The sequence below is a fragment of the Grampus griseus genome, assembly GCF_964374135.1.
Source record: "Grampus griseus genome assembly, chromosome: X".
Taxonomy (NCBI): domain Eukaryota; kingdom Metazoa; phylum Chordata; class Mammalia; order Artiodactyla; family Delphinidae; genus Grampus; species Grampus griseus.
In genome coordinates this window covers 59,642,701-59,666,838 of record NC_138999.1, presented here as the reverse complement: position 1 = coordinate 59,666,838, position 24,138 = coordinate 59,642,701, and the positions used below count along the sequence as shown (strand labels likewise).

At 37.6% G+C, this 24,138-nt stretch overlaps 1 protein-coding gene across 1 annotated transcript in view; it reads left to right on the top strand.

Moving 5' to 3' along the window:
- Positions 1 to 24,138, top strand: part of TEX11 (testis expressed 11) — a gene marked incomplete at both ends in the record, with an annotated part of 320,506 nt that overhangs the window by 4,387 nt on the left and 291,981 nt on the right. The window contains 2 exons of the mRNA XM_082682068.1: positions 8,996 to 9,080; positions 13,521 to 13,600. Coding sequence (XP_082538194.1) covers positions 8,996 to 9,080; positions 13,521 to 13,600 — 165 coding nt within the window. The remainder of the gene's footprint in view (positions 1 to 8,995; positions 9,081 to 13,520; positions 13,601 to 24,138) is intronic.

Sequence of the window (24,138 nt, the reverse complement as noted above, 5' to 3'; positions counted from 1 at the left end):
TGATGGGTAGTGCATAAATCCATAGATCAATTTGGGGAGTATTGCCAACTTAACAATATTAAGTGTTCTAAGCCATAAAATGGCGTGTCTTTCCATTTATTGTTTAATTTTTCAGCGTTTTTAGTTTGGAGTGTAAGTTTTGTAGTTTTTTGTTAAATTTTCTACGTTTCATTTCTTTTGATGTTATCATAGATGTACTGTTTTCGTAATTTAATTTTCAGATTATTCATTGCTAATGTAATTGTTTTTCGTGTATTGATCTTGTATCCTGCAACCTTGTTAAATTTGTTAATTAGTTCTAAAGTTGTTAGTGTATTTTTTTACATAGAAGTCTCTTTTTAGAATGCTCAACATCATTAATCATTAGAGAAATGCAAATCAAAACTACAATGAGATATCATCTCACACTGGTCAGAATGGCCATCATTAAAAAATCTACAAACAATAAATGCTGGAGAGGGTGTGGAGAAAAGGGAACCCTCTTGCACTGTTGGTGGGAATGTAAATTGATACAGCCACTATTGAGGTTCCTTAAAAAACTAAAAATAGAACTACCATATGACACAGCAATCCCACTACTGGGCATATACCCTGAGAAAACCATAATTCAAAAAGACTCATGTACCACAATGTTCATTGCAGCTCTATTTACAATAGCCAGGACATGGAAGCAACCTAAGTGTCCATCAACAGATGAATGGATAAAGAAGATGTGGCACAGATATACAATGGAATATTACTCAGCCATAAAAAGAAAAGAAATTGAGTTATTTGTAGTGAGGTGGGTGGACCTAGAGTCTGTCATACAGAGTGAAGTAAGTCAGAAAGAGAAAAACAAATACCATATGGTAACACATATATATGGAATCTAAAAAAAAAAAAGTTCATGAAGAACCTAGGAGCGAGACGGGAATAAAGTCGCAGACCTACTAGAGAATGGACTTGAAGATATGGGGAGGGGGAAGGGGAAGCTGGGACAAAGTGAGAGAGTGGCATGGACATATGTACACTACCGAATGTAAAATAGATAGCTAGTGGGAAGCAGCCACGTAGCACAGGGAGAACAGCTCGATGCTTTGTGACCACCTAGAGGGGTGGGATAGGGAGGGTGGGAGGGAGGGAGAGGCAAGAGGGAAGAGATATGGGGACATATGTATATGTATAACTGATTCACTTTGTTATAAAGCAGAAACTAACACACCATTGTAAAGCAATTATAATCCAATGAAGATGTTAAAAAAAAGGAAGTCTCTTTTTAGATTATAACCTCTTTTTACTCTGTTAAGTTGTTAGTGAAAAGAGGTTATGAGGTTCAGAGTAAGAGTCTGGTCTTATTTTGCAAGAAGTTCTGTTTGGTTTTAGAAGTACCTTGAATTTTTCTTTCTAGAAAGCCTAATCATCATATTATTTACCTCTGTTTGCTGCATATATTTATTGTGTTTATCATTACACATTTATATAAACCTAGCACAAGTCTTGCCACATATTAGGTGCTCAGTATATATTAGCCGAATAAATCTGCATTTTGTGAATATGCAGTGTTTATAGTCAGAATTAATCTTACCCTTTCTTTCATTTTTTTGCAATGTCATTTTTTTAAAATTAAAAAGAATTTTATTGAAGTATAGTCGATTTATAATATTGTGTTAGTTTCAGGTGTACAGCAAAGTGATTCAGATATATGTTCTTTTTCAGATTCTTTTCCATTATAGGTTATTACGATACACTGAATATAGTTCCCCGAGCTATACAGTTGGTCCTTGTTTACCTGTTTTATATACAGTAGTGTATATCTGTTAATCCCAAACTCCTAATTTATCCCTCCCCCACATTTCTTTTTTTCTAAATATTTATTTGTTTCTTTATTTTGGCTGTGCTGGATCTTGGTTGCAGCACTTGGGATCTTGGCTGCAGCATGTGGGATCTAGTTGCGGCATGCCGACTTCTTAGTTACAGCATGTGGACTCCTTAGTTGCGGCATGAATGCGGGATCTAGTTCCTTAACCAGGAATTGAACCCGGGCCACCTGCATTGGGAGCACAGAGTCTTACCCACTGGACCACCAGGGAAGCCCCATAAGTTTGTTTTCTGTCTGTGAGTCTATTTCTGTTTTGTAAATAAGTTCAGTTGTATCATTTTTTTTTTAGATTCCACAAATAGGTGATATCATATGATATTTGTCTTTCTATGTCTGACTTACTTCACATTATGCACATGGCATTATTTCATTCTTTTTTTTTTTCCTTTGGCCATGCTGCATGGCTTGTGAGATCTCTGCTCCCTGACCAGGGATTGAACCCAGGCCATGGTAGTGAAAGCCTGGAGTCCTAACCACTAGGCAACCAGGGAGCTCTCTCCTTCTTTTTTATGGCTGAGTAACATTCCATTGTGTATGTATGTATGTATACATACACACACACACACACACACACACACACACACAAACACACACATATACCACATATTCTTTATCCATTCATCTGTTGATAGACATTTAGGTTGCCTCCATGCCTTGGCTATTGTAAATAGCACTGCTATGAGCATTGGGGTATATATATCTTTTTGAATTATATGCCCAGGAGTGACATTGCTGGATCATATGGTAACTCTATTTTTGTTTTTTAAGGAACTTCCATACTGTTCTCCATAGTGGCTGTATCAATTTACATTCCCACCAACAGTTTTCTCCACACTGTCTTTAGTATTTATTATTTGTAAACTTATTGATAACTTGTAGTTGCCATTCTGACTTGTATGAGATGATACCTCACTGTAGTTTTGATTTGCATTTATCTAATATTGATGTTGAGCATCTTTTCATGTGCCTGTTGGCCATCTGTATGTTTTCTTTGGAGAAATGTCTAGGTTTTCTTCCCAATTTATTTATTTTTTAAAAAATGTTTATTTTTTATTTTTCATTTATATATTTTTTAACATCTTTATTGGAGTATAATTGCTTTACAATGGTGTGTTAGTTTCTGGTTTATAAAAAAGTGAATGAGTTATACATATACATATGTCCCCATATCTCTTCCCTCTTGCATCTCCCTCCCTCCCACCCTCCCTATCCCACCCCTCTAGGTGGTCACAAAGCACCGAGTTGATCTCCCTGTGTGCCCAATTTTTGATTGGGTTGTTTTTTCGATACTGAGTTTTATGAGCTATTTGTATATTTTAGCAATTAAGCCCTTATCAGTTCCATAATTTGCACATATTTTCTTCCATTCTTTAGGTTGTCTTTTCATTTTGTTGATGGTTTTTTTTTTCTTTTGCTGTGGAAAAACTTTTAAGTTTAATTATGTCCCATTTGTTTATTTTTTAAAATTAATTTATTTTTGATTGCGTTGGTTCTTCATTACTGCACGCGGGCCTTCTCTAGTTGCGGCGAGCAGGGACTACTCTTTATTGCGGTGCGCGTGCTTCTCATTGCGGTGGCTTCTCTTGTTGCGGAGCATGGGCTGTAGGCGTGCGGGCTTCAACAGATGTGGAACGCAGGCTCTAGAGCGCAGGCTCAGTAGTTGTGGCACATGGGCTTAGTTGCTCCGTGGCATGTGGGATCTTGCCGGACCAGGGCTCGAACCCGTGTCCCCTGCATTGGCAGGCGGATTCTTAATCACTGTGCCACCAGGGAAGTCCCTAATGTGTTTATTTTTGCTTCTATTTCTTTTGCCTTGGGAGACAGATCTGAGAAGATACTGCTATTATTTATGTCTGAGAATGTTTTGCCTATGTTCTCTTCTAGGAGTTTTATGGTGTCATGTCTTCTATTTAAGCATTTAAGCCATTTTGAGTTTATTTCTACATATGGTGTGAGGGAGTGTTCTAACTTCATGGATTTACATGCGGCTGTCCAGCTTTCCCAATACCAGTTGCTGAAGAGACTGTCTTTTCCCCATTGTATATTCTTGCCTCCTTTGTCTTTGTCATAGATTAATTGACCATAGGTACATGGATTTATTTCTGGGCTCTCTATTGTGTTCCATTGATCTATATGTCTATTCTTGTGCCAATGTGACCACTATTTTAAATGGATGAATAATATTCCTTCTAGTGGATTTAGCGTATTTTTTCTGTGTATTTCTTTATTATTGGACACGTATGTTGTTCTTAACTTTTCACTATTGTAAATAATGATTTATGGAACACTATTCAGTGCAGAGGTTATCCCCTCCATATTTTGGATTATTTCCAAAGGATAGAGTCTCAGAAGAGCAATTACTATGTCAAAAGATACGAACATCACAAGCACTGACACTGAAACTGTGATTAAAAATCTTCCAACAAATAAAAGTCCAGGACCAGATGGCTTCACAGGCAAATTCTATGAAACGTTTAGAGAAGAGCTAACACCTATCCTTCTCAAACCCTTCCAAAATATAGCAGAGGGAGGAACACTCCCAAGCTCATTATACGAGATCACCATCACTCTGATACCAAAACCAGACAAAGATGTCACAAAAAAAGAAAACTACAGGCCAATATCACTGATGAACATAGATGCAAAAATCCTCAACAAAATACTAGCAAACAGAATCCAGCAGCACATTAAAAGGATCTTACACCACGATCAAGTGGGGTTTATCCCAGGAATGCAAGGATTCTTCAATATATGCAAATCAGTCAATGTGATACACCATATTAACAACTTGAAGGAGAAAAAGCATATGGTCATCTCAGTAGATGCACAGAAAGCTTTTGACAAAATTCAACAACCATTTATGATAAAAACCCTCCAGAAAGTAGGCATAGAGGGAACTTACCTCAACATAATAAAGGCCATATATGACAGACGCACAGCCTACATTGTGCTCAACGGTGAAAAACTGAAACCATTTCCACTAAGATCAGGAAAAAGACAAGGTTGCCCATTCTCACCACTCTTATTCAACATAGTTTTGGAAGTTTTAGCCATAGAAATCAGAGAAGAAAAAGAAATAAAAGGAATCCAAATCAGAAAAGAAGAAGTAAAGCTGTCACTGTTTGCAGATGACATGATACTATACATAGAGAATCCTAAAGATGCTACCAGAAAACTACTAGAGCTAATCAATGAATTTGGTAAAGTAGCAGGAAACAAAATTAATGCACAGAAATCTCTTGTATTCCTATACACGAATGATGAAATATCTGAAAGTGAAATTAAGAAAACACTCCCATTTACCACTGCAACAAAAAGAATAAAATACCTAGGAATAAACCTACCTAAGGAGACAAAAGACCTGTATGCAGAAAATTATAAGACACTGATGAAAGAAATTAAAGATGATACTAATAGATGGAGAGATATACCATGTTCTTGGATTGGAAGAATCAACATTGTGAAAATGACTCTACTACCCAAAGCAATCTACAGATTCAATGCAATCCCTATCAAACTACCACTGGCATTTTTCATATAACTAGAACAAAAAATCTCACAATTTGTAGGGAAACACAAAAGACCCTGAATAGCCAAAGCAATCTTGAGAAAGAAAAACGGAGCTGGAGGAATCAGGCTCCCTGACTTCAGACTATACTACAAAGCTACAGTAATCAAGACAATATGGCACTGGTACAAAAACAGAAATATAGATGAATGGAACAGGATAGAAAGCCCAGAGATAAACCCATGAACATATGGTCACCTTATCTTTGATAAAGGAGGCAAGAATATACAATGGAGAAAAGACAGCCTCTTCAGTAAGTGGTACTGGGAAACTGTATAGCTACATGTAAAAGAATGAAATTTCAACAGTCCCTAACACCATACACAAAAATAAGCTCAAAAAGGATTAAAGACCTAAATGTAAGGCCAGAAACTATCAAACTCTTAGAGGAAAACATAGGCAGAACACTCTATGATATAAATCACAGCAAGATCCTTTATGACCCAGCTCCTAGAGCAATGGAAGTAAAAACAAATAAACCAAGGGGACCTAATGAAACTTAAAAGCTTTTGCACAGCAAAGGAAACCATAAACAAGGTGAAAAGACAACCTTGAGAATGGGAGAAGATATTTGCAAATGAAGCAACTGACAAAGGATTAATGTCCACAATTTACAAGAGCTCATGCAGCTCAATATCAAAAAAACAAAGAATCCAATCCAAAAGTGGGCAGAAGACCTAAGTAGACATTTCTCCAAAGAAGATACACAGATTGCCAACAAACACGTGAAAGAATGCTCAACATCATTAATCATTAGAGAAATGCAAATCAAAACTACAATGAGGGGCTTCCCTGGTGTTGCAGTGGGTGGGAATCTGCCTTCTAATGCAGGGGACATGGGTTTGATCCCTGCCCCAGGAAGATTCCCACATGCCACAGAGCAACTAAGGCTGTGTGCCACAACTACTGAGACTGTTTTCTAGAGCCCATGCTCTGTAACAAGAGAAGCCACGACAATGAGAAGCCCACACACCACTCGCTGCAACTAGAGAAAGCCCATGCACAGAACGAAGACCCGACACAGCCAAAAACAAAAACAAATACAAATAAATAAATTAATTAAAAAACAAAAAACTACAATGCGATATCATCTCACACCGGTCAGAATGGCCATCATCAAAAAATCTACAAACAATAAATGCTGGAGAGGGTGTGGAGAAAAGGGAACCCTCTTGCACTGTTGGTTGGAATGTAAATTGATACAGCCACTATGGAGAACAGTATGGAGGTTCCTTAAAAAACTAAAAATAGCACTGCCATACAACCCAGCAATCCCACTACTGGGCATATACCCTGAGAAAACTATAATTCAAAAAGAGTCATGTACCAGAATGTTCATTGCAGCTCTGTTTACAATAGCCAGGACATGGAAGCAACCTAAGTGTCCATCAATAGATGAATGGATAAAGAAGATGTGGCACATATATACAGTGGAATATTACTCAGGCATAAAAAGCAACAAAATTGAGTTACTTGTAGTGAGGTGGATCGACCTAGAGTCTCATACAGAGTGAAGTAAGTCAGAAGGAGAAAACCAAATACCGTATGAGAACACATATATATGGAATTCAAAAAAAAAATTTGTCTTGAAGAACCTAGGTGCAGGGACTCCCCTGGTGGTGCAGTGGTTAAGAATCCGCCTGCCAATGCGGGGGACATGGGTTCGAGCCCTGGTTTGGGAAGATTCCACATGCCGCGGAGCACCTAAGCCCGTGCACCACAACTAGTGAGCCCGCGTGCCACAACTAATGAAGCCCACACGCCTAGAGCCTGTGCCCTGCAACATGAGAAGCCTGCGCACTGCAACGAAGAGTAGCCCCTTCTCGCCGCAACTAGAGAAAGCCCGTGAGGAGCAGTGAAGACCTAAGGCAACCAAAAATAAATAAATATATATATTAAAAGAAAAAAAAAGAGGACTTAGAGGCAAGACGGGAATAAAGAGGCGGACCTACTACAGAATGGACTTGAGGACGTGGGGAGGGGGAAGGGTAAGCTGGGAGAAAGTGAGAGAGTGGTAGTGTATATATGGACATATGTACACTACCAAATGTAAAATAAATAGCTAGTGAGAATCAGTCACATAGCACGGGGAGATCAGCTTGGTGCTATATGACCAGCTAGAAGGGTGGGATCGGGAGGTGGGAGGGAGGGAGGCGCAAGAGGGAAGAGATATCGGCACATATGTACATGTATAACTGTTTCACTTTGTAATAAAGCAGAAAGTAACACAGCATTGTAAAGCAATTATACTCCAATAAAAATGTTAGAAAAAAAAAGGTATGAACATTTTTTGGCTCATGTTGTGAAATTGCTTTCCAAAATACCCAAAGTGGCAGCTTTGAGCTGTTTTACTGTGCATGTTTATTTTTCCACCTAAATACCATTTGTTCCTCTGGGAAATTTTAAGTCAAATATTAACTCCATGTGCTTCTGATGAAACAAATAATATTTCATATGAAAGTCATCATTAGGTCAACTGTGGCGTGGGGATACTGTGTGAGAGAGATGGAGATGAGCATAATAATTAGCTGCAGAATAGTAGTGAAATGATGGCCATGCTACATAAATAATCCATTTAAAGGGAAGCTCATCAGGGAAATGAATTGTAGGGGGAAAAAGTGGTCTTGAGGAAATAAACTAAAATACAATTGTGCACCGTTATTGTACACAAACTGAGTTTAATTTTTTTCCAGTTATTCCTTTTAGTCATATTACTACCAATATGTTTATGATAAGATAATGGTATATAGCTTCTATCATAGTCACTATAGCACACCAGAAGATTTAGACCAGAGCTATGGCATATTGGTCTGAGGCAATAGTAGCACCCAGGACCAACTGTTGGCCTTCAGAGATCTCTTGCCAGAAACCAATCTACTGCAAATTTTATTCCTGAGATACTATGAGCTTGATTTATTTTTCCGTCCAGTTGACTGTGTTCCATCTGATAGATAAAACCAGAAGAAGCTACTAGAATCTTTGCCCCCATAATCCCTAGAACAGAACATAATAAAACAATAAATCTTATTATTTTAATATGTATTCTTTATTTAGCACTTTGGCAGGTAGTATAAGTGCTACATAAATTGAGTGAGATATGATCTTTGATTTCAGGGAGTCTAGTTGGGAAATGAGAGTAACAATAAAAACAAAGAATAAATGATACACAGTAGCATAGTTAATTGCTCAATTATGTAAAACTTAGTTAATATAGGAATTCAAAGAAGAGAGAGACCAATGAAGACTGTAATGGTTGCTGAAAACTTTATGTATGTTCTTGGTGCGGGTGAATTTGGATTTGAGTTACATAAAGATCATGGGAGGAGGTATATCAGGTGAAGCCAACAGTATGAATAAAGGTACGCAGGAATGAACAAGTTGTGTTCATGGGACAATAAGATAATTATTCTGTGGGTAAGTTTTTGGGAGAAAAGTTAAAATGGGACTAGATTATGGAGGACCTGTAAATGACCCACAGTAGTCACATAAACGTGAAACATGCACGAAAGAAAATATTATTGGAGGTGGACGGTATTTTAAGTGGCTAAGAAAATGTTTCTGTTGTACAGATTGAAGAAATGGCAGTAAACCTGTGGAACTGGGCAATTATCAAGAAAGGAGCTTTGGGTTTAAGTGAAGAGCAGAGCGCTAAATGTACGTATATGTTTTGTGACTCATATTATGAGGAGTATTCTTATTATACATGAGATTGTGTTCCTGCAGTTTAAATAATATTTTGACCTGTTCTTAGATGCAGATTTGTTAAAAGAAAACTAAACAAAACAACCCATAAGCAGTGGTTTCCAAGCAAACCCTGCCTTGGTTTTGTGGTTTTTCAGAGCTTAGCTCCTTATTAATAGAAATTTAAAAGCGTAACTGCAAGAAATAGTCTGCTGGTGAAAAATGAGGCAGGAAAATGAGAACTTGAAAAATTTCAAAGGACGTGGATTATTTCCTTGGAGGAGAGATGATCAGAATCTTCAGGATTCTGAAGAACCATCAAATAGTAGTTTTTCCTCTCCATTAATTAATAAAATAATGAAAAATGTTGCTATGTGAGGAATTCAGATTAAAAAGTCTGTAAAGAATAGTGTCTTCATGAGGTGGGTTAATGAACATTGGACTGAGTTACTGAGAAAAATTATAGAAGTTTTTTGTGAGAGCAAACAAGAATAATAACAACAAAACAAAACCCCAAAACCATATTCAGCTGCTTAGATGTGTTAAATGTGATCTACTGTCTGGCAGAGTTTGAGTGCTTTAGCTAAATGGGCAGGGTCTAGTGTGCTGACAGTTAACTGATTTCCATCAAGGATAGGGACAGTTAATGCATTTATGGAAAGTATATGTCCCATTATAAAGGATACATTGAGGCAACAAACCAAGAGGTGAATCTCTGGAGTGCTTGGCTTGTAGACAAATGAATTTTGTCTGTATGCAACAAATAGAATTTAATACTAAGTATTTATCTTTATGAATATAAACCAAACTGTATACGACTTCAGTGTATGTATAGGGTAATTAGTGGTTGATACAGTCAATAATATACTGACTTTTTAGCCCACTCCTCTATTAGGATGTTTAGAGAACAGTTCTGTCTCTTTAACTCTCAGATAAATGTTGATATCATTGCTCCTAGAAGCCTTAGATCTTATAGTTGTGAGGAGGGAAGAGTTGGAAATTCATCTGTGGGAGAAATTTAGTACACAGGTGAACTGTGCGATGTTAAAATGCTTTAATTCTAAACTTCTCGCATTCCGCATATCAAGGAACATTGCTCTGGCTGTTTTTCACTGCTTGTTAAATAGTGGGGATTTGGTAGATGAAGTGGGAGCTGCAGCCCTAGGACCGACCTTTCCTAATGTACTTACTCTGTATGTAGCAGTTCTTAGATATTTGGGTGCTTATTACGTGTATAATACTTTTAAGATACAGTGGAAAACAGGGTGTAGTGCAGGAAGCCTCTGATTTTAAAAAGTTTTATTCTCAAAATCTGTTGATTGGAAGATACTTTGTCTCAAAAACAAATTCAGTGTGCCTGGATTGTGTTGTGATCAAAACGTCATTAAGATTTATGCACTACAATTTATTATTATTGGGAAGAATTATGGAACAATGAACAGAAATAGGAAAGGCAGAAGTAGAAGAATGACTCTTAAACTTTAGTTTTAGACCTGTTGTATTTGAGGTGACAATAAGGTTGGAGATGTGAGACTGGAGCTTGTGAGAAAGGTCGGGCTGCCTGTAGATTTGATGGTTATTCACATGGAGATGACTGTTGAAGCCACAAGAATTGTTGAGTTCTCTGAGGGAGAAAATAAAGAGCAGTGGTTCTTAGATACTGGTATAAATGAGAGTAACCTGTGGAGCCTTTTAAAATACAGATGCCCAGGCTCCACCATTGGAGGTTTTGATCTGGGGGGTTTAGGATGAAACCTGGGCATGTCTGTAATTTGAAAAAATTTCTCAGGAATTCTCATGCATACCAAATATTAAGAACCAATGGTGTTGAGAGAACAGAGTACTGAGATTTTAACCTTAATTCTTCCAGTTACGGACTGGGAAGAAAAAGAGCAAGGATGGGATACCACAAGTAACAGTCAAAATATTCTAGAGGAGACTCGCTACCCACTTATTGAGTACATACTGTCTCTCTCTCTCTTTTTTTTTTTCTGGTACGCGGGCCTCTCACTGCTGCGGCCTCTCCCGTTGCGGAGCACAGGCTCCGGACGCGCAGGCTCAGCGGCTATGGCTCGCGAGCCCAGCCACTCCGCGGTATGTGGGATCTTCCCGGACCGGGGCACGAACCCGTGTCCCCTGCATCGGCAGGCGAACTCTTAACCACTGCGCCACCAGGGAAGCCCGAGTACATAATCTTTTATAGGGTTGTCAAACCATGTTATGGCAGGCAGTAGGTGAAAGGGACAAGGTAAGACTCCAGGGCAAAAATACCAGGCATACATTATGCTTGAGGATTTAGGAAGGAATGGGTTAAAGCTAAATAAACAGTAAAAATAAAGAATTCACAAATGCCAGAGGATGCAAATTTATATGTTGTTTAAAGTCAATTCAAATACCAAGCTGTGGGCACTGATGGAGCAGAGTAAGGCAGATGCAAGGAGTCAGTCAGCAAGCACCTAACCAAGATGTTTATAGTATAGAGGGGCCAAGAAGAGGCTGATGAGAAGACAAGGGTAGAGCAACAGCAACAAAGACAACATCTTTATACTGAAGTAGCATTCTGTCTGAGCCTCAGGTGCCTTTGGCCTGAAGGCTTTATTGGTGATAACTATACACAGCTGGATCAAGAATGTGGGGCTGGAGCAAAGTTCTTAGACTAAGACATTTCCCACAGAGGGACACTGCTCAATGCTGAACCAGGATAGAGTGAGGCATAGGAAGTAGTATTTTTCAAAAAGGTTATTATGATCATTGTGAAATGTAGCTGTGAAGTCAGGGAAGGTGATCTTTGGGAGTGCAGCTTTAGTAAAGTGGTAAAGATGCAAAACAGATTGCAGGGCATTAAGGAGACGAGGGAGTAGCAATAAAACATAGTAGCTCATTCAGTTCAAGAAGTTTGACAATGGGAGGAAGAGGAGAAATGGGAGGGAAGCTTGAAGCACAGTGGGGTTAGTTGAATTTTTTCAAGGAAGGGAGATGGATATATTTGAAGGTAGAGGGAAAGGAGTAAATTGAGAGGGAAGCACTGAAGATATCTTTGGAGAGGGAAAATAATTGAGATCAGGGTCCTTGAGAGTACAGAAGAATTAGTAAACTTTGAAAACAATAAAGGAAACATTTTCAAAACTGGAAATGTGGGTTTCCCTGGTGGCGCAGTGGTTGGGAGTCCGCCTGCCGATGCGGGGGGCGTGGGTTTGTGCCCCGGTCCGGGAGGATCCCGCGTGCCGTGGAGCGGCTGGGCCCGTGGGCCGTGGCCGCTGGGCCTGCGCGTCCGGAGCCTGTGCTCCGTGGTGGGAGGGGCCGCAGCGGTGAGAGGCCCGCGTACCTCAGAAAAACAAAACAAAACAAAACTGGAAATGCAGGACAATGTAAATACATGTTTAGAAATTATTTTACTGAAAGTTTTTTTCCCAGAAACAAATTAAATTTGTTGAGGGATGAATAAATTTTACATTTTGTAATGTTAATAAAAATTTGACTACATGGGGCTTCCCTGGTGGCGCAGTGGTTGAGAGTCCGCCTGCTGATGCAGGGGACACGTGTTCGTGCCCTGGTCCAGGAAGATCCCATATGCCGCGGAGCGGCTGGGCCTATGAGCCATGGCCGCTGAGCCTGCACGTCTGGAGCCTGTGCTCCACAACGCGACAGGCCACAACAGTGAGAGGCCCGCGTACCGCAAAAAAAAAAAAAAAAAAAAAAATTTGACTACTTCAATTACCCGTAATTTAAGCTGGGCAAATCTTCTCTTTTTCATTGGAATATTAATTAAAAATGGTGTTAGCATAAGTAGAATGGCTGCTGAGATTTAATAACATCAAGACAACTAGTTCAGTTATATGTGAAGTCATCTTTAATAAATTGGGTATGTTTTATGATGAAAGAAACCACACAACTAAAGAGGTTACAATTATTCAAACTTTCCTATTTTCAGGGTAAATGAACTGTGTAATGACGATACCTGTATTTTCTAAGTTATGCTTCAAGAACTTTTACCTCATCTGCAGAAAATAATATATTTAGACCGTTTCACATTTCAGGAGAATAATCTTAAACTATTCTGATGTTCAGGAATTTTGTCAGATGTTGAATAGCTTTAGATTCCAATTCTACTTAGAATTATTTTGCTGCCAGCATGGTACATACAAGAGCATCATGTGAGTCTTTGGGATTTAAGACAGGCAGAAATTAAAATTTGAAAATTAGATATCTGTCTGACTAAAGCATTAAGCCCATGATTCATTTGGTAGTTTTCAGGTCATTTACTTTTGATAATTGATTTTTTAAAAAGACCTTTAAAGTTCTTATTTTTAACAACAAAAGTGGTTTCACTTCACTCCTCTTTTCTCTTTATATGTGTATATAAAAGGGGAATGAATGTTTTGTGTTTATGGGTATCTAATTACTGTTTTGCAGTACGGCACGTTGCTTGCAAGTTGATGTGTATGTGTGAAGGCTCAGCTGCTTCAGAAGAAGCTATTCAAAGACAAATTTTGGTAAGTCCTAATTAAATCAGGAGAAAGTGCAGATTCAGTGAGAGAGTCATTATTCCTGTGTAGATGGTTGAAGTTAGTGTAAACCTGGAAGGGGGTTATATCCTTTAGTTCTGGCAATGTTACTTTTATAATAATTATATCTATTACAATTAAAGGTCTCAGCAGTACTGTAGTTGTTATTACAGTGATTTAGTGGACTAAATATTGAACTTATAATTCAGGATTTATGAAAAGTAAGGAAAATAATAAAAGGTAATAGTTTTCTGCTCCATCCCTTTCTACCCCCTGTCTTGCTTCCTAGAGGCAAGTATGTTTTTTTAGTGGAAAGTATTTTTCCTAGTGTTTTAAAACAATATTTTATTGAAAAGCTCAAATGTACACATGAAGTAGAAAAGATAATATGATTCCCCTATTTACCTATCACTCAGCTAGAGTAATCATCAACTCATGACCACTCTTGTTTCTTCTATATCTCCTCTAACAGCAAACCCCTGGCCCCATGGATTATTTTGAAATAAATCCAAAGAAGCATTATTTTTCCCATAAATATTTCAGTACATGTCTCTAAAAGACCGGATATCTTTTTTATTCAAACCCAATATCCATTATCATACCTGATAAAATTCAATAAAGATTTTTCTAAAATCATCAAATATCTAGTCTTCCCTCCCCCCAACTCTTCCCACCTCCCTCCCCCCACTTCTTTCCAGTTGGTTTTTTAGAATCAGGATTAAAGTCCACACCTTGTATTTTGTTAATATGTTCTATAGTTTACCTAAATTCTGGATTCTGATAACTGCATCCTTATGGTGTCATTTAATGTAGTACTTTGTCCTCTGTTTTTCCTGTAAACTGGTAGTTAGATTTAGAAGCTTGATCTGATTCAGGTTCATTTTTGTCAAGAATAATTCATAGGCGGTATGGTGTACTTCCATCAGGAGGCACTAATGTCTACTTGTCTCTTTTCTGTTGTGTTAGTGTCCTTTGATGATTATTGTCCCCAGATCCATTATTTCTGTGGGGGTCTGCATATTCTAATTCTGTAGTCATTTTGTTTATTAACTGGAATAGAGAGAAACTTTCATCAACTATTTGGTTACTCTGAAGTATATTTTGTATACGAAAGTCCTGACTCTTCCCCTTTATTTAACAGTTTTCAGAATAATGAGTTGATTCTGTAACATCCTTAAATGATGACTGAGTGGGTTTTTTTTTTTAAAGTATTACTGTGAACTCATGGATTTTAACATATTTAATGACTTTCAGTTCATTGTAGTTATTATGCTTATTGAAGCACAATGTCCTATTTTGGGCTGGAAGGAGCTTCTTTAAGTGATTCTGAGTCCTTTTGGCACGACCTCAGCAGTCTTTAATAGTTTCATTTGGTTTCCGATATGGCAAGATATCCAGGCTTATCTTGTATAGTTCCTACCCTAGACCTGGAATCAGCCATTCCTCTAAGGAGCTCTGCTTTCTTTTAGTGGAGAACGTTGTTTAGAACCCACAGTCTGGACGTCACAAATGCTCATTACTATTGCATTGATTATTGTTTCTAGACCTTTTTAGTGGACAGAGCTATGACATATATATTTTTTAAGAGAGAAAGTATATAATGAGTTCATACTGATATTTCCAATTGATATTTAGGATTATAGGGTTTTACTTAGCTTCTTGATTTTATATTTGTGTGTCTTTGGTGCTAAAAATCTTGGTGCCTAACATTAAAGTAATGAATAACCTCTTTTATCCTAGAAAATGTATTTTTGAAACAGTTTCAGGATATAGCAATATCGATATTATTACTAAGAATGATTTCTAAAAACGTTTAGGAATTTTTTTGCACTTTCGTTCTTAGGATATACCTCACTAGGGATGTACAGTCAAAATATTGTGTTCATATTATTAAAATATCTTAAAATTACCTGAAATAATTCCTTTCCCTATGATTAAGCTATCGACTTGATATATAGCTAGGTTTATTTGCTTCTGCTTGCTTTTGATTTTTGTGATTGCTCCCACCTACCCATTTTGATTGAATTTTGTTTTATTTTATTTATTTATTTATGGCTGCATTGGGTCTTTGTTGCTGCACCCAGGCTTTCTCTGGTTGTGGCGAGCGGGGGCTACTCTTGTTGCGGTGCCTGGGCTTCTCATCACGGTGGCTTCTCTTTGTTATGGAGCACTAGCTCTACGCACGTGGGCTTCAGTAGTTGCAGCACGTGGGCTCAGTAGTTGCGGAACGTGGGCCCTAGGATGCGTGGGCTTCGGTAGTTGTGGCGTGTGGGCTCAGTAGTTGTGGTGCACGGGCTTAGTTGCTCTGCGGCATGTGGGCTCTTCCTAGACCAGGGATCAAATCCATGTCCCCTGAATTGGCAGGCGGATTCTTAACCACTGCACCACCAGGGAAGTCCCTGAATTTTGTTTTATAATTATGTAAAATACTGACATGGTTCTGAGGTCAAGTCAAATCTAAAGGAAGTATATTCAGAGAAGTCTAGCTTCTATCTCTGTCCTCTTTACTCTGTTCCCTCCCTTCCCCTGTTGGTAACTATTTTGTTTATTTTATTGTTTATCCTTTTGATATGTGTGTATGTATGCGTGTATGTATGACTTTATGTATTTTATTGAAGTATAGTTAATTTACAATAGGAGTTTCATGTGTACAACATAGTGATTCAATATTTTTATAGATTATACTCCATTTAAAGTTATTTCAAAATAATGGCTATATTTCCCTGTGCTGTGCAATATACCCTTGTTGCTTATTTATTTTATACATAATAGTTTGCATCTCTAAATCCCCAACCCCTTTCTTGTCCTTTCTTCCTTCCCTCTACCCACTGGTAACCACTAGTTTGTTCTCTATATCTGTGAGTTTGTTTCTGTTTTGTTATATATATTTGTTTGTCTTATCTTTTAGATTCCACATATAAGTGATAACATAGATTATTTGTCTTTCTCTCCTATTGTTTTTTTGAAACTTAAAAATATTTATTAATTCATTTATAATAACAATAATCAAGGTATTACGTGTCAGCATAAATCACATTTTTAGCAGAAAATATCTATATTTTCCAAAGCAAGAGAAAATATGTGAGAAGAGTGACATTGTTTTGCATTAAGTTCTTTTTACATAAAGTTACATCACATTTTTTTATTCAAACAGAAAGTCACAAAAATTATCATCATCCTCATCAGTTCACTCACTCCCATGTAATTAATATTTATTTCATCTTGATCTGTTGTTAGCACTTTTATGAATTCATCAGTTTTCCATTAGAGTTCAGAAAATGCTTATTCATTCAGTTCAGCAGTATAGTCAGTTACCAGAAACCTGTACTTATCAGAGTCTTTTCCATGAATTCCTTGAAGATGAAACCCTTTTATAGGAAAATTTTTTTTTTTTTGTGGTACGCGGGCTTCTCACTGTCGTGGCCTCTCCTGTTGCAGAGCACAGGCTCCGGACGCGCAGGCTCAGCGGCCATGGCTCACGGGCCCAGCCGCTCTGCAGCATGTGGGATCTTCCCGGACTGGGGCACGAACCCGTGTCCCCTGCATCGGCAGGCGGACTGTCAACCACTGCGCCACCAGGGAAGCCCTATAGGAACATTTTTGCAAAAGAATCAGAGTACAGGCAGAACTGTCTGTAAATGACAAAAGACTTAAAAATGACCACAGTTAAAGATTTGATGGAAGTTCATAATAATGCAATTGACAAGGAAATCTAGTTATTTCTGACATATACATTTTAAAGTAATAACTAGAATTATGACTTATAACATTATACCAGAACATATAAGATTTTTAGGAATTTCATGTAATGTCTGAAACATTTATATTAACATATTTCCATACAAATAACCCAAAGAAAGTTTAGTATTAGTTTTTTTAAATTTAATTTTATTTTTTTAAATAGCAGCTTCTTATTAGTCATCAATTTTATACACATCAGTGTATATATGCCAATCCCAATCGCCCAATTCAGCACACCACCATCCCCACCCCACCGCAACTTTCCCCCCTTGGTGTCCATACGTTTGTTCTCTACATCTGTGTCTCAACTTCTGCCTTGCAAACCAGTTCATATGTACCATTTTCTAGGTTCCACATACATGCGTTAATATACAATATTTGTTTTTCTTTTTCTGATTTACTTCACTCTCTATGACAGTCTCTGGATCCATCCACATCTCAGCAAATGACTCAATTTCGTTCCTTTTTATGGCTGAGTAATATTCCATTGTATATATGTACCACAACTTCTTTATCCATTTGTCTGTCGATGGGCATTTAGGTTGCTTCCATGCCCTGGCTACTTTAAATAGTGCTGCAGTGAACATTGGGGTGCATGTGTCTTTTTGAATTATGGTTTTCTCTGGGTATATGCCGAGTAGTGGCATTGCTGGATCATATGGTAATTCTATTTTTAGTTTTTTAAGGAACCTCCATACTGTTCTCCATAGTGGCTATATCAGTTTACATTCCCACCAACAGTGCAAGAGGTTTCCCTTTTCTCCACACCCTCTCCAGCATTTGTTGTTTGTAGATTTGCTGATGATGCCCATTCTAACTGGTGTGAGGTGATACCTCATTGCAGGTTTGATTTGCATTTCTCTAATAATTAGTGATGTTGAGCAGCTTTTCATGTGCTTCTTGGCCATCTGTATGTCTTCTTTGGAGAAATGTGTATTTAGGTCTTCTGACAGTTTTGGGATTGGGTTCTTTGTTTCTTTAATATTGAGCTGCATGAGCTGTTTATATATTTTGGAGATTAATCCTTTGTCCGTTGATTCGTTTGCAAATATTTTCTCCCATTCTGAGGGTTGTTTCTTCGTCTTGTTTATGGTTTCCCTTACTGTGCAAAAGCTTTGAAGTTTCATTAGGTCCCATTTGTTTATTTTTGTTTTTATTTCCATTACTCTAGGAGGTGGATCAAAAGAGATCTTGCTCTGATTTATGTCAAAGTGTGTTCTGCCTGTTTTCCTCTAAGAGTTTTATAGTGCCCGGTCTTACATTTATGTTTCTAATCCATTTTGAGTTTATTTTTGTGTATGATGTTAGGGAGTGTTCTAATTTCATTCTTTTACATGTAGCTGTCCAGTTTTCCCAGCACCACTTATTGAAGAGACTGTCTTTTCTCCATTGTATATCCTTGCCTCCTTTGTCATAGATTAGTTGACCATAGGTGCGTGGGTTTATCTCTGGGCTCTCTATCTTGTTCCATTGATCTATGTTTCTGTTTTTGTGCCAGTACCATATTGTCTTGATTACTGTAGCTTTATAGTATAGTCTGAAGTTAGGGAGTCTGATTCCTCCAGCTCTGTTTTATTCCCTCAGGACTGCTTTGGCTATTCGGGGTCTTTGGTGTCTCCATACAAATTTTAAGATTTTTTGTTCTAGTTATGTAAAAAATGCCATTTGTAATTTGATATGGATTGCCTTGAATCTGTAGATTGCTTTGGGTAATATAGTCATTTTCACAGTATTGATTCTTGAAATCCAAGAACATGGTATATCTCTCCATCTGTTGGTATCATCTTTAATTTCTTCATCAGTGTCTTATAGTTTTTTGCATACAGATCTTTTAACTCCCTAGGTATGTTTATTCCTAGGTATTTTATTCTTTTTGTTGCAGTGGTAAATGGGAGTGTTCTCTTAATTTCTCTTTCAGATTTTTCATCATTAGTGTATAGGAATGCCAGAGATTTCTGTGCATTAATTTTGTATCCTGCAACTTTACCAAATTCATTGATTAGCTCTAGTAGTTTTCTGGTGGCATCTTTAGGGTACTCTATGTATAGTATCATGTCATCTGCAAACAGTGACAGTTTTACTTTTTCTTTTCCAATTTGTATTCCTTTTATTTCTTTTTCTTCTCTGATTTCCGTGGCTAGGAGTTGCAAAACTATGTTGAATAATAGTGGTGAGAGTGGACATCCTTGTCTTGTTCCTGATCTTAGAGGAAATGCTTTCAGGTTTTCACCATTGAGAATGATGTTTGTCATATATGGCCTCTATTATGTTGAGGTAGGTTCCCTCTCTGCCCACTTTCTGAAGTTTTTATCATAAATGGGTGTTGAGTTCTGTCAAAAGCTTTTTCTGCTTCCATTGAGATGATCATATGGTTTTTATTCTTCAGTTTGTTAATATGGTGTATCACATTGATTGATTTGTGTATATTGAAGAATCCTTGCATCCCTGGGGTAAACCCCACTTTATCATGGTGTATGATTCTTTTAACGTGTTGTTGGATTCTGTTTGCTAGTATTTTTGCATCTGTATTCATCAGTGATATTGGTCTGTAGTTTTCTTTTTTTGTAGTATCTTTGCCTGGTTTTGGTATCTGGTTGATGGTGGCCTCATAGAGTGAGTTTGGGAGTGTTCCTTCCTCTGTGGTTTTTTGGAAGGGTTTGAGAAGGATGGGTGTTAGCTCTTTGCTAAATGTTTGATAGAATTCACCTGTGAAGCCATCTGGTCCTGGACTTTTGTTTGTTGGAAGATTTTTAATCACAGTTTCAATTTTATTACTTGTGATTGGTCTGTTCATATTTTCTGTTTCTTCCTGGTTCAGTCTTGCAGGGTTATATACCTTTCTAAGAATTTGTCCATTTCTTCCAGGTTGTCCATTTTATTGGCATAGAGTTGCTTGTAGTAGTCTCTTAGTATGCTTTGTATTTCTGCGGTGTCTGTTGTAACTTCTCCTTTTTCATTTCTAATTTTATTGATTTGAGTCCTCTCCCTCTTTTTCTTGATGAGTCTGGCTAATGGTTTATCAATTTTGTTTATCTTCCCAAAGAATCAGCTTTTAGTTTTATTGATGTTTGCTATTGTTTTCTTTGTTTCTATGTCATTTATTTCTGCTCTGATCTTTATGCATCCCATAGATTTTGGATTGTCGTCTATTCATTGTCATTTGTCTCTAAGTATTTCTTGATTTCCTCTTTGATTTCTTCAGTGATCTCTTGGTTATTTAGTAAAGTAGTGTTTAGCCTCCATGTGTTTGTGTTTTTTACGTTTTTTCCCCCTATAATTCATTTCTAATCTCATAGCATTGAGGTCAGAAAAGATGCTTGATGTGATTTCAATTTTCTTAAATTTACTGAGGCTTGATTTGTGACCCAAGATGTGATCTATCCTGGAGAGTGTTCCGTGCTCACTTGAGAAGAAAGTGTAATCTGCTGTTTTTGGATGGAATGTCCTATAAATATCAATTACATCTATGTGGTCTATTGTGTCATTTAAAGCTTGTGTTTCCTTGTTTATTTTCATTTTGGATGATCTGTCCATTGGTGTAAGTGAGGTGTTAAATTCCCCCACTATTATTGTGTTACTGTCAATTTCCTCTTTTATAGCTGTTCGCAGTTGCCTTATGTATTGAGGTGCTCCTGTGTTGGGTGCATATATATTTATGATTGTTATATCTTCTTCTTGGATTGATCCCTTGATCATTATGTAGTGTCCTTCCTTGTCTCTTGTAATATTCTTTATTTTAAAGTCTATTTTATCTGATATGAGTATTGTTACTCCAACTTTCTTTTGATTTCCATTTGCATGGAATATCTTTTTCCATCCCCTCACTTTCAGTCTGTATGTGTCCCTAGGTCTGAGGTGGGTCTCTTGTAGACAGCTTATAGATGGATCTTGTGTTTGTATCCATTCAGCAAGCCTGTGTCTTTTGGTTGGAGCATTTAATCCATTTACGTTTAAGGTAATTAACGATATGTATGTTCCTATGACCATTTTCTTAATTGTTTTGGGTTTGTGTTTGTAGGTCCTTTTCTTCTCTTGTGTTTCCCACTTAGAGAAGTTCCTTTAGCTTTTGTTGTAGAGCTGGTTTGGTGGTGCTGAATTCCCTTAGCTTTTGCTTGTCTGTAAAGCTTTTGATTTCTCCATAGAATCTGAATGAGATCCTTGCCCGGTAGAGTAATCTTGGTTATAGGTTCTTCACTTTCATCACTTAAAGAGTATCGTGACACTCCCTTCTGGCTTGTGGAGTTTCTGCTGAGAAATCAGCTGTTAACCTTATGGGAGTTCTCTGGTATGTTATTTGTCATTTTTCCCTTACTGCTTTCAATAATTTTTCTTTGTCTTTAATTTTTGCCAATTTGATTACTATGTGTCTCGGCGTGTTTCTGCTTGGGTTTATACTGTATGGGACTTGTTGCGCTTCCTGGACTTGGGTGGTTATTTCCTTTCCCATGTTAGGGAAGTTTTCGACGATAATGTCTTCAAATATTTTCTCTCGTCCTCTCTCTCTCTCTTCTCCTTCTGGGACCCCTATAATGCGAAAGTTGTTGCATTTAATGTTGTCCCACAGGTCTCTTAGGCTGTCTTCATTTCTTTTCATTCTTTTTTCTTTATTCTGTTCTGCAGCAGTGAATTCCATCATTCTGTCTTCCAGGTCACTTATCTGTTCTTCTGCCTCACTTATTCTGTTATTGATTCTTTCTAATGTAGTTTTCATTTCAGTTATTGTATTCTTCATCTCTGTTTGTTTGTTCTTTAATTCTTCTTGGTCTTTGTTAAATGTTTCTTGCATCTTCTCGATCTTTGCCTCCATTCTTTTTCTGAGGTCCTGGATCATCTTCACTCTCATTCTGAATTCTTTTTCTGGAAGGTTGCCTATCTCCACTTCATTTAGATTTTTTTTGGGGGGGTTATCTTGTTCCTTCATGTGGTACAAATCCCACTTGGCTTCAAAGTCTGATTCTCTAGGAATTCCTCCTTCCGTTGCCGGACCCCCAGGTTGGGAAGCCTGACATGCGGTTCAGAACCTTCATTCCAGTGGGTGGACTTCTGTTGTATAAGTGTTCTCCAGTCTGTGAGTCACCCACCCAGCAGTTATTGGATTGGGTTTTCCTGTGATTGCGCCCCTCCTACCGTCTCATTGTGGCTTCTCCTTTGTCTTTGGATGTGGGGTATCTTTTTTGGTGAGTTCCAGTGTCTTCCTGTCGATGATTTCCAGCAGCTCGTTGTGATTCTGGTGTTCTCACAAGAGGGAGTGAGAGCACGTCCTTCTGCTCCACCATCTTGTTTCCTCTCTCTACTTTTGCTTTTTAAATATAAGCAAATAGGTATTTATTCATATCTCTGCCTGCCCCGAGTGTCTTAGATAATTGGTAGTATTCCATATGTATACTTTTCTCCACCTTTTTTTTTACCCAATTTAACATTATATCTGACAGATCACTCCATAGCAGTATATAGAGATACGCGTTTTCGTTTTTTTTTTAGCTACATAGCATTCAGTTGGTGCATGTAACTTGTCATATTCAAGCAGCCCTCTTTGATGGACATTTGGATGTTGCAGTGAATTGCCTTGTGCATATATCTTTTCCTATTTTAAGGCTATTGCTTGTAACCATTTTTGTTTTTACTTCTCACGTTTACTTTCATATATCTTAATCATATGGTTGTATCACTGTATTAGTTTGCTACGGGTGCCATAACAAAATACTATACAGTGGGTGGTCTAAACAGTAGAAATTTATTTTCCCACAATTGTGTCCAAGATCATGATCCAAAATCAAGTCCAGGATCAAGGTGTTGGAAGGTTTGTTTTCTCCTGAGGCCTCTCTCCTTGGCTTGCAGATGGCTGCCTTTTCTCTGTGTCCTCATATGGCATTTCCTCTGTGTGGGCACACACCTGGTGTCCCTTTGTGTGTCCAAATTTCTTCTTAAAAGGACACCAGTCAGATTGGATTGGGGCACACCTAATGGTGTCATTTTAACGTCATCATTTTGTTAAAGGCCCTATCTTTAAATACAGTCACATTCTGAGGTACTGGGAGCTGGGACTTCAACTTACGAATTTTTTGGTGGGAGGGGTCGACACAATTCAGCCTACAATAATTAAATCTTGATTTATCAGCTCCGTATATGATCTGTTTCTTTCTGTTATGATAGATGAAGATTTATCTCATCATATATTACCTCCCCTACTCCTTTCAGTTTTTGTTAATGATACTGTTTTTAATTTATTTTATTTATTATTATTTTAATTGAAATTTATTTATTTTAATATATTTAAGTTTTTATTTCTCCATCAGTTTTGGAGAGTATATCTTTACTTTCAACTCTGTGAAGATATTAGTACCTTTATCATTCTCTCTCCCTTTCCCCACCATTACCCTTCCAACTTCTGTTACCTCTCACATTTGCATTTTTGGCTTTATTGATTTCAAAGAATGGAACCTAAAAGGAGCATTTTATCGATTATGACTACTGTTTAATTCTGTGGATAATAATGGTATTTCTCTTTTTATGTTTCCATCTACTTGCTGTCTTAATTCTATTTCCTTAGGTATTCTGTTTGTTGAGTGTGATGTCCTTTCATATTATTGGTTACCCTCAAACATTTGGTGATTCTTGCTTATATTTAATTTGAGATTCCTTGATAGTCTTCTGTGTCACACTATTTACTGTAACTGAATCCAGTGACTGATGGAGAATTAAGACCAGAGGTTTTGCATTGACCTGTGTTGTCAGCCACCTGGAACTCTGTTTTTCTCTAGCCTAAGTGATTGTACTTACTGTTC